At 44.6% G+C, this 12,047-nt stretch overlaps 1 protein-coding gene across 1 annotated transcript in view; it reads left to right on the top strand.

Moving 5' to 3' along the window:
* Positions 1-12,047, top strand: part of LOC144823338 (NXPE family member 4-like) — a 328,593-nt gene that overhangs the window by 278,522 nt on the left and 38,024 nt on the right. The window contains exon 5 of the mRNA XM_078681787.1: positions 5,562-5,780. Coding sequence (XP_078537913.1) covers positions 5,562-5,780 — 219 coding nt within the window. The remainder of the gene's footprint in view (positions 1-5,561; positions 5,781-12,047) is intronic.

Here is a 12,047-nt window from a genome sequence, read left to right as displayed (position 1 = left end):
TAAGCCCTTAGTTCACATGTTTGCGTGCAGGAATGTGGAGAGCACTACTCCCAGAATTAAACGGTGAATTGAGGGACTCTGGGTATATAACTTTACGATTGAATATTTGCCCGGTCTTAGGAATGTCCCAGCAGATTTTCTTTCCAGAAAGTCAGTCGCAAAAACTGTACCCTTCTCCCCCGACCGTGCTGTGTCCTGGGTAAAGGAATTTGCTCTCAATAAACATGAATGGGCATCTGGTGTTCCTTGTGATGATGCCAGGGGACCACTAATGGAACTTGTTGTTAATGCTTGGCCTGCTCTTTCTGGTGTTCCCAGTATTGTCAAACCTTATTGGAATGTTCGTGAGGAGCTAAACATTATCGATGGTGAGCTTTTCAGAGGGAATAGATTACTTCCGCCACACTCTCTCAGGGAAAAAAATATTAACTTAGCACACGCAGGTCATCTGGGGCATAGCTTGACAAAGGCAAGAGTCAGGGAGTCCTACTGGTGGCAAGAAGTTGATAAGCAGGTCGAGGAGGCTGCCAGGGATTGCACCATTTGTGCTGCCAATGACAAGTTCAGGAAGGTCAACACTTCACTGCTTTCCCCTGTGGCTTTTCCTGAATGACCCTGGTCCAAACTAGCCATCAACATCGTTGGTCCTTTTGAGGTGATAAGTACAGAACCTATCACACCAACAGAAATGATTCAACAAAGATTTGTAATACAGTATTTTCAAATTCAACAAAAAATACACGAATGAAGAGAAATAGGGTTCATTTAATCTCAAATGCTTTCCCTCAGTCCAGCCAACACGTGTTTCGTCGATTGGGCGGAAACCCACGACTTCATCAGGGCTGGGAAAAGATACAATACAAAAAATATATTGGAGTTGCGAGATACACTATCTCGTGATCATCAAATATACATTAAGTCAATCTATTTACATGAAAGCAAGTAGGAGATAACATTTTTCATGTATATCTTCGTGCAATATAAAGCCATGCGTTTGGGGAGGAAAAGGAGGTGGGAGTGATAGTAATCTCTCATAGAGAAACGGATGGAGAAATCTCAATGTCGAGAGATGGAAAGAATACCCCACAGTTCGTGACAGTTTCTCCTATGTATATTGTGCTATAATAAATCAAATCAATGGACTTGTGCTCACCCCAGTATTCGTCAACCCGTTTTGTGTTCATTTTCGTGATTAATGGTGCCGGGTCTGTTTAATCATTCAAGTTAGTGTATTTGAAAAGTGCTCTATCCAACTCATTAAGATGCTGAGTAATTGATACTCAGGCTTACCTGATATCAATTGCTTATGGACTTATGTGCCTAAAATGACCAAGTTATAAAGGATATTTAATTTCCTACTTGGTCCACATTATACCTCTAAATTTATGACAATGTTATATTTTAGAACCGTGCCAGAAATAGAAAACGTACCTTCTGGCTGGTTATATTTCCGGCCCAGCCTTATGTGGCATGGGCAATAATTCCTTGTCAGGTCTTGGTCTGTATCAATAAGGTCGCTAGAAATCACAAAACGAATATATTTTGTACTAATCTGGTCTATTAAAACCTTTATTTAATTTTTATTCCAGCCAATGTAAGGTAAAGAGCTTACCTTCAAATCGGTAACTCTTAATGTTCGCCGTTCTCCAGTAATATTTTTATATGATCCCGAAATATATCTAAAATAGTAATGTCCTTCCTCCAGTGATATAAATGGAGTGAAGTTGTTTCCCGCTGCCAAAACAAAAACACAGGCTCGTGTTATTGTGAGTGCTATTTGTAGTAACTTGGTTATGCTCGTAATTCTGCTATATCCAACGGACCCGTTACGTGTGCGGCGCTTACCTCCCAATATTATGGAGTCCTAGGGCGGCGAAGTCCCACCAGTGTATCGAGCGGTCTTCCGTATTTTGAAAGCCAGCGTTCATGACCCGGAAGCTAGTAAATATACACCGGCTTCCCATTCCGGTTCACGATTCAGGTCTGGCGGTGATATATGACATCTTAATCCGCCATATTTAAATGGTGTTCAAGTATCTACAGAGAACACCATATTCCTACAGTCTCAGTGCGTCGGTGCTCTTAGTTCTACTTGTAATTACGTGTAATAAAGTGACTATATTTAAACTGAAAGTGCATTAACATATTACAGTGTTAGTGGCTTCACGGTGTCAAATTAGAACTGTGGGGTCAATGACATATATTATTGTACATACATTATCGACTGACATATATATAATCACAGTTGTCAGTTTACATTTGTGTTGTCCTGGCTACAAGTTCATCAATATTCTATTTACACAGTAGTATACGCTCCATATTGGATAGTTGTGTGATATTGGCAATCTTAGCACATTAACACATTATTCCAAACTTGAAATAAGAGGGTACACTTAGATGTGTGATAGTATAATCATTATGTACAATTCAGTTGTGATTAACACATCTATCTAAAAAAAATGCTTTAATGTTCAGTATAATATTCCATATCAGTCACCCAAATAGTAATGCAGTTCCTGATCTGAGTTCATGCCGTACTCCCCCGCACGCATAGTCAATATCCATGACGCTTCTCTGCGTCTTAAGGCCAATTCTCTAGTACCTCCTCTTGGATCATTTTTTACCTGATCTATTGCACAGAAGCTAATTGTTTTGTATTTGCCTTGTTTGGGACATTGGTTCACATGTGTGGCAGTGTTGTATCTTGTGTCTTGGTGTTTGATGGCTCTTATATGTTCAAAAATCCTTTCCTTTAACATTCTTTTCGTGCTACCTATATAAAAACTACCACAAATGCATTTAATCATGTAAACTACAAAGCAGCTATTGCAGTTAAGTAGTTGTTTAATCACAAATTCTCTTCCCATGTAGTTGCGAAATGTTTTAATCTTGTTCATTGACATGGGACATATTTTACAAGTTCCACATTTGTGGAAACCAATGCTTTTTTGTGTCAGCCAGTCAGGAACTGTTTTAGATTTTACTGGGTAGGTTGGACTTATCCAGGATTTTATACTTCTCCCCTTTCTGTATGTTATGAGAGGATTTTTTGTGATATATTTGTTCAGAGCTTTATCATTGTTTAATATCCACCAATGTTTTCTCATGCTATTTCTCAAGACAATTGCTTTATCATCATAGTTGGTGATTAATCTGATCTTATTATTCGTGTTGTTCTCTCTCTGTATGTCACGAAGGGTCACTTCTCTTGGAGTTTTATCTATTCTCTGCTCTGCCTTGGCGATCATGTCTCTATTGTACCCCCTAGATATGAATCTACTTTTCATGTTATGTTTACATTTTAAAAAGTCATCATCTTTACTGCAATTTCTTCTTGCTCGGGTAAATTCTCCAAAGGGAATGGATTGAATTTGATGTCTTGGGTGTGAGCTCCCAGCATGTAAAAGGGAATTGCAAGATGTCGGTTTTCTGAAAAGTCTACTTTGTATTTTATTGTCTTCAATAAACAGTGATAAGTCTAAGAATTCTATTTGAGTAGTACTTATGGAGTGAGTTAATTGAATACCCATCAGATTTGAATTTAAATATTCACAAAATTCTTTGAGACTATTCATGTCTCCAGCCCAAAATAACAGACAGTCGTCAATATAGCGACCCCAGTAGATGATATATTCACTCCACTTTGCGCCCTGTGGGCCCCAGATCCACTCCTCCTCGAACCTGCCCATGAACAGGTTAGCATACGAAGGGGAGAACCTGGAGCCCATGCCTACTCCCTGTTTCTGACGATACCAGGTGGTTTCAAATAGAAAAACATTGTTTTGTAGTATTAGATTCATCATATCCATTAACATCTCAGTGTGTGCCCATTGGGATGCTGGCCTTTTCTCAAGAAATTTCCTGGCTGCCCTGAGACCCAAATCCGTTCTTATGTTGGTATATAAGGAGGTAACATCTAGGCTTGCCATAATCATGCCATCCTCCCATGTTACATCCGTCAAAATACTTAGGATGTGCTTCGTGTCCCTGATATATATTTTGAGGTGTTGGCCCCCACAGAAAGGTTTGTGGTTGTCCTGGGGGACTACACTGCTAAATGGATATCTGCATGCTGTATGAGCTCTGTTGTTAGCAAAAACATTATTGCATTTTTGAAGGATGTTTTCATCTCTGAAGGGATACCTGACGTTTTGGTCTTCGACAATGGTGTGCAATTTACTTCTCAAGAGATGAGTGATTTCCTAAAAGATCTTTCCATCACCCATCATTGTACAGCTCTCTACTCACCACAGGCTAATGGCTTAGAAGAGAGCATGAACCGTCTGTGAGAGCGTGTGCCCAGACTGCTGTCAACACTGGTTTCCCCCTCAAGGGAGTCCTTAGGGAAAAAATATGGGCACACAGGAAGACTCCCAACAGTATCACGGGTTGCTCTCCCTTCAGGAAACTTAGGGGCAGGGTCGCTGGTTCCAAACGTAATCCTGTGTGGTTGAGTAGCAAAGTCAGGAATAACAATGTAGATGATTGGAGAGTCAGGAAGTATCAGGATGATTACAAACAAAGGTTTGATGCCAAAATGGGTGTGCGCAAGTGTGACTGGAAGGTGGGTTATCCAGTTTTTGTAAAAAAGGCTGTGTGGTCTCCCAAAGGTAAATCCAAGTTTTTGGGTCCCAAACGCATCATCAAAGTTATGAAAAACATTGTTATGCTCACTGGTGGTGATATTTGGAGTATGGCCCGCCTTTCTAAATGTGAGAGTGGGGATGATGGTGTGGGTTTTTAAATTCAGGTCAGACAACCCCACAGTGGTGTTAGACATTCCCAGGGTGTTCGTTCTGATCTTTCTGGACGCTCTGTTTGACCCAGAAGGCTGCCTACACACCTTCTAGATTATGTTCTACAATAGAAATGTTGCCTCATACTTTATTGTTATTTTGTTCTCCTTTTGCTTTGTTCGTTTTATATGCTGTTCCCTCTGCCTCCAACCTGCTCTCACGTCTTCTTTTCTTCTGTTCTTTTTTTCCTTTGTTTTATAAAGGGAAGATGTGTTGTAACTTGCCCTTTAACAGAAATGTTCTCTTGTAAGAATGCTAACCATGTCAGTATTGGAACGCATTGATCTCAGTAGTTGAGAGTCAGCTGTAGCATCCGACTGCTAGTATGGATTATCCGGTGGGTGTACATTGGACTTATCTTTAAGTTTCATGGAGTTTCTTTCATTACAATGGGTTATGCAATTTCTCATGATGGTGAAAAGCCAACATCGACTTTTAACAATAACTGAAGATGTGTGAGTATTTTGTTAAGTTCATTGAGAATATTGTTTAGAAGTTGCAGCTCTTAAAAGTAATACTAAATGAAGAGGAGCAAAATCAGCAGAAGGGGAAAGTCAAAATGTGATTTAGAGTTTAACCTGAAAATTCACACTGCACCTAATTACTTGGTGTACCAAGTTGTTGGTGTCGGTCAGGCGGACACCTGAGTAGAAAACATCCCAGTTGTTTCTAGCTGCACACAGACAGTTCCATATATTGTAAAGTGAAAAATTAGATATGAATAACCTTGTAACACTGTTTCTATTTTTGTTTTCTGTTCCCAAGGAAATATCAGTAAACCGACTGAAAAATGCAAGACAGGAATGGTGTCTCCTTACCCTAGCGGATATTTCTTACAAAACATATGGCATCCCGTTTTCTGCAATATGGTGTCCTACAAAACAGGTGAAGATTATCTGAACTGCTTGCAAAGAAAGCGTCTTTATCTGATCGGAGACTCCACCTTACGTCAGTACATAATGTACTTCGCAGAGCAAAACAAACGTATGTTTTTCTTCACTTGAATTCTGAATTTCTTATTATGCCTAATTCTTAGCTCCAGCCTATGCAAGACGCTTTGTGCCGTGGAATAAATCGTACTAAAATGTAAGCTAATGGGTATAGCCATATTTACACCTTTGAAGTTTATCATATATTACATTATTTATCCAACCTCACTTTTCAGATTAAGTAGTATCAGTAATTAAATGTGTATCTTCAATTGTATTTAAAATATTGTACCAATACTTTACCGGACTAGTGTGTGCCAACAAAAACGAGGCAATTGTTTTAGAACCTGTGTACTTGATTGCGTACCATGCATCAGGTGTTAGACTAACGTATTTCAGTGTGGTAGTCCGTATCACCGCACTGAAATGCATTGTCATGCATTTATAGCGCCTCAGCTGTCTGCCTGAGCGCTGCTATTTAGGTAGTCCCACAGGCTAAGGCTTTGAGTTGTTACCCCTATGTGTCCCTGTGACGTAATGCAACATCCCCCCCCCCGCCCGGACGGTATCCTTATTTAATACTATGAAATGCAATCCCATGACGTGGAGGTGTGTGGCGTGGTAGAGCAGGGGAAAGCAGCTCGGGTGCTACATCATTGGATTGAAGCAGACGGAGACGGTAAGACACTGCAGCACTGTTTCTTGAAATTTAAATTTTGTATGACAGTGTTATTTCACTAGCCATATTTCATGGTTTTACAATAGTGTGCACTGCCCCATCCCTTGTAAAACCATGGCCGGACTTCCAAGGAGCCCCGAGACTGTCCACGGATGTCAGTCATGTGTCCTTGCCGTGGGCGATGTTAATAAACGATCTGGAGGTTTGGGCTACGTGGACAACTGGGGGCATCACAATGTGAAAATCAAACTGACTCGAATAAAAATGTAAGTGGACTCCATGTACATTAACAGTGTGGCAAGATGAGTCCCCCCTTCCCACCCCCAAGCTATAATGGGTCTTCCCTTCACTCCGTGGGTGACCCTGCCCAGGATGCTCCCCTCCTTCAATACCACACAGAGCCAGCATTGCTCACTTGGGAGACTCCCCAATATGACGGACAGATACAGCACTGCTGGCCTTTAAATATCAAGCCCAAAGCAAGGCAATGTATTATGTCCAAATGCGTGCACACTGTCACACACAAGCCCTATGAGAACCAAAGCAGCGAACACTTTAATCACTGTGTGATACACATCTGTGCTGCATACTCATAGACTCTACACATACAGGGGCCGTTTCACAGAACTAACTTACGACAAAATCCTAAACTTACTACTTTTGGTATTTGCAGAAGGCATTTACTTGTCTTAAGTTAGGATTTTGTCTTAAGTTAAGATTTTGTCTTAACCCTCTCCGTGCTCATGACGGCCTGGAGCCGTCATGAAACGCGGTGGGCGTGTGCTCATGACGGCTCCAGGCCGTCATGATACATTGCACCGGAAATCCCTCTGGTGCGGGCAACAGAGGGATTTCCTTAACACCAAAAGATCCTCGGGAGCTGGGGAAGAGCTTACCCAGCTCTCGAGGCCCCCCCCTGGTTTCCCTGAAATGACGATTGGCGCGCATGTAGAAATACGGGACAGGTATCGTTGGAAAGGGGAGAATCTGCCCTTTCCAATGGTACCCCTCCCCAGTGGATCCCTGCTTGGGGATCGCCACAGGAGGGTGATCCGCAAGCAGGGATCCACCCAGTAGACACCAGGGAGGGGGCAGCGGCCCCTTGAGCAAGGGCCTTTGCTCCCCCAATTCAAATTGCCACAATTTTGTCTTTTTGCCCCCCCCCCCGGGGGGCAGTAGCCCACAATCTGCCCAACAGGGGTGCAAAATGCCCACTAGACACCAGTTTTTTTTAGAAAATAAAAATAAGGGTGGAGGCTGCTCAAAATGGGCATGGCCATGCCCCCACCCCCACAATCATTACAGAATTTCTGCCCCCCCGGGGTGGCAGAAAGCCCACTAACCACCAAGGATTTGTTTTTGAATTTTTTTTTAGAGTGGGGGCTGCCCGAAACGGGCACGCCAATGGCCCCACCTACCCACCACCATTACAGCCTTTCTGCCCCCCCTGGGGGCAGATGCGGCATTGGCTCCTAATCTGCCCCTTCAGGGGGTGAAAAGCCCACTTGACGCCAGGGATTTTTTTTTGCACAATTCTATTTAGGGTGGGGGCTGCCTGAAACGGGCAGGCCAATGCCCCTACCCCCCCACCACCATTACATCCTTTTTGCCCTCCCCTGGGGGGCAGCTGGGACAGTAGCCCCCAATCTGCCCGGGGGGGCAGAAAACCCACTAAATGCCTGTGATTTTATATTACACAATTTGTTTTAGGGTGGGGGGGCTGCCCAAAACGGGCATGCAAATACCCCCACCCCCTTACCCTCATTACAGCCTTTCTGCCCCCCCCCCGCAGTGGGCAGAGAGCTCACTTGACACCAGGGATTTTTTTTGCGCATTTGTTTTTAAGGTGGGGGCTGCCCAAAATGGGCACACCAATGCCCCTACCCCCACCACCATTACAGCCTTTCTACCCCACCCTGGGGGGCAGATGGGGGCAGGAGCCCCCAATCTGTCCCCCCCCCCCCGGAGAGGCAGAAAGCCAACTAAACACCAAGGATTTTTTTTGCACAATTGTTTTTAGGGTGCGGGCTGCCCGAAACAGGCACGCCAATGCCCCATCCTCCCCCACAAAAATGACAGTCTTTCTGCCCCCCTGGAGGCAAATGGGAGCTGTAGCCCCCAATCTGGCCCCCCGGAGGGCGCAGAAAGCCCGCTAGAAACCACAGATTTTTTTGTTTTATTTGTGTAGGGGTAGGGGCTGACCAAAATGGGCATGACAATACCCCCACCCCACCCCCAGAGAAATTCCAGTCTGTCTGTCCCCCGGGAGGGCAAATGGGGCAGTGGCCCCTGATCTGCCCCCTAGGTACCAGCGATTACGCAGGCTTTTCTTATGCGTGGGGGTGGGGGCCCAAATGGTCATACCAATGCCCCCACCCCCACAAAAAATATCCACAGTATTTCTGCTGCCCTTGGGGGCATCTTGGGATGAAACCCCCTCCCCTGATTTCCCCCCAGGGTGGCAGAAAGCCTTGGGTAAAATCAGGCCTACCTGTGGATTTTGGGCCCTAGCGCAGCTGGTACATAGGGAAATCTAGCAAACCTGTACATTTTTGAAAACTAGACACCCAGGGGAATCCAGGATGGGGTGACTGGCTCTCCCCAGTTTCTGTTACCCACAATCCCTTGCAAACCTAAAAATTAAAAAAAAACATTTTCCTCACATTTCTGTGGTGGAAAGTTCTGGAATCTGCGTGGATCCACAAAATTCCACAAACCCTGCGTTCTCCAAAGTCTTCAGAGAAAAATAGTACCTCACTTGCGTGGGTAAGCCTAGTGCCTGCGACAGGAAACGGACCAAAATGCAACGTGGACACACGACATTTTCACAGTGAAAACTGACCCTTTTTTTCCCAAAGTGCCTAGCTGTAGACTTTGAACCCTAGCTCTGCCGGCACCTAGGGAAACCTAGCAAACCTATACATTTTTGAAAACTAGACACGCAGGGAAATTTAGAATGGGGTGACTTGACTGGCTCTCACCAGGTTCTGTTATCCAGAATCCCTTGCAAACATAAACATTTGTCCAAAAAAACACATTTTCCTGACATTTCTGTGGTGGAAGGTTCTGGAATCTGAGTGGGTCCACAAAATTCCACCCACCCCAGCGTTCCCCAAAGTCTTCCGAGAAAAATGGTACCTCACTTGCGAGGGTAGACCTAGTGCCCGTGACAGTCAAGGGCCCAAAACCTATTGAGACGACTTCAAAATTACCTATCACAAAACAACCTGGTTTTGCAAGGGGGGTCCCATGAGTTTTTGGCCCCGGGCTTGGCGGCCATCTAGGGATACCTACCAAACCCACACATTTCTGAAAAATAGACACCCGGGGGGGTCCAGCGAGGTATAGCTTGTGTGGGTCCCCAACGTTTTCCTACCCAGAATCCCCTGCAAACGTCAAATTTAGCTGAGAAAAATCACTTTTTTCTCAAATTTCTGTGTGGGAAAGTTCTGAAATCTACGTGGATCCACAAACTTCCTCTCACCCAGCGTTACCCCAGGTCTCCCAATAAAAATGATACCTCACTCAGGTGGGTGGGTCAAGTACCCGCAACAGGCAAGGGCCCAAAACCTATTGAGCCGACATCAAAATTTCCTACCACAAAACAACTTGGTTTTGCAAGGGGGGTCCCATGAGTTTTTGGCCCTGTGCTTGGTGGCCATCTAGGGAAACGTACCAAACCCATACATTTCTGAAAACTAAACACACGGGGGTGTCCAGCGAGGTATGGCTTGTGTGGGTCCCCCAACGTTTTCCTACCCAGAATCCTCTGCAAACCTCAAATTTAGCTAAAAAAAATCAAGTACAGGAAAGGGCCCAAACTGTATTGAGGAGACATCAAAATTATTTATCACAAACCAACCTGGATTTGCAAAGGGGGATTCACCTGGGCTCGGCGGCCATCTTGGGAAACCTACCAAACCAACACATTTCTGAAAACTAGACACTTGGGGGAGTCCAGCAAGGTATGGCTTGCGAGGGTCCACTCATGTTTTCCTACCCAGAATCCCCTGCAAACCTCAAATTTAGCTGAAAAGAATCACTTTTTACTCAAATTTCTGTGTGGGAAAGTTCTGGAATCTACGTGGATCCACAAATATTCTACTACCCAGTGTTCCCCCAGGTCTCCCAATGAAAATGGTACCTCACTCGCGTGGGTGGGTCAAGTACCTGCGACAGGCAAGGGCCCAAAATGTATTGAGGAGACATCAAAATGACCTATCACAAAACAACCTGGTTTTGCAAGGGGAGACAATGGGGTTTTTGGCCCCGAGCTCGGCGGTCATCTTCGGAAACCTACCAAACCCACACATTTATGAAAACTAGACACTCAGGGGAGTCCAAAAAGGTTTGGCTTGCGTGGGTCCCCAAATGTTTTCCTACCATAAATCCCCAGCAAACCTCAAATTTAGATGAAAAAATAATTTTTTTCTGAAATTTCTGTGTTCTCGAATCTACGCGGGTCCACAAATTTCCTACCACCCAGTGTTCGCCCAGGTCTCCTGATAAAATTGGTACCTCACTCGCGTGGGTGGGTCAAGTACCCGCGACAGGCAAGGGCCCAAAAAGTATTGAGGAGATATCAAAATTACCTATCCTAAAACAACCTGGATTTGCAAAAGATGTCACCTGGGTTTTTGGTCCCGGGCTCGGCGGCCATCTTGGGAAACTTCCAAACCCACACATTTCTGAAAATTAGACACTCGGGGGAGTCCAGCGAGGTATGGCTTGCATGGGTCCCCCAACATTTTCCTACCCAGAATCCCCTGCAAACCTCAAACTGAGCTAATAAAAATCACTTTTTTCTCAAATTTCAATGTAGAAAAGTTCTGGAATCTGCATAGAACCACACATTTCCTTCCACCCAGCGTTCCCCCAGGTCGCCCGATAAAAGTGATACCTTACTTGTGTGGGTAGGCAAAGTGGCTGAAACAGGAAATGGCCCAAATCGTATTGTGGAGACTTCAAAATTACCTATAAAAAACTAGCTGGTTTTGGGGGGCACCTGGTTTCTTGGCCCCGGCTTGCCGCCATCTAGGGAAACCTACAATACCCACATGTTTTTGAAAACTAGACACCCTGGGGAATCCAAAGAGGTATGGCTTGCGTGGATCCCCCAACGTTTCCCTACCCGGAATCCCCTGAAAACCTCAAATTTAGCTGACAAAAACATATTTTCCACATACTTTTGCATGGAATCACCGTGCTGACAACAAATGTCCTACCACCCAGCGTTCCCCTTGTTTTCCCGAGTAAAATGATAACTCACTTGTGAGGATGTCCAGAGCAGAACTGGCTAAAAACGTATTTAAAAAAAAAATACTGGTTAGAATTCTCGGTTCTATACTCTAAATCTCTATGTTTTGGGCTCATCCTAGTCACAGGCCATTGGCCCACCCACACAAGTGAGGTATCCCAGGTATCCCAGGTGGATAGGCGAGTGGCTAGGTCCCAGCCCCGTGTCAGTTCTCAAGCCACTTTTTTTTGAGAGTTTTTCTCATTCCGACGTTTCGGCTTGAGGAGCACCTTTAGCACCACTTCCAAGGTTGAATGACTCATTGGGCACCACTTGGGGAGGTCAGGACGTACTCCTGGAAGAGGCCAGGTGCAGGGTTCATGGTCCCTGGAACTTGGAACTTGGTA

This window comes from Lissotriton helveticus, chromosome 3_1 (genome assembly GCF_964261635.1).
Source record: "Lissotriton helveticus chromosome 3_1, aLisHel1.1, whole genome shotgun sequence".
In the NCBI taxonomy this organism is placed as follows: domain Eukaryota; kingdom Metazoa; phylum Chordata; class Amphibia; order Caudata; family Salamandridae; genus Lissotriton; species Lissotriton helveticus.
This window is presented reverse-complemented; position numbering and strand designations above follow the sequence as displayed.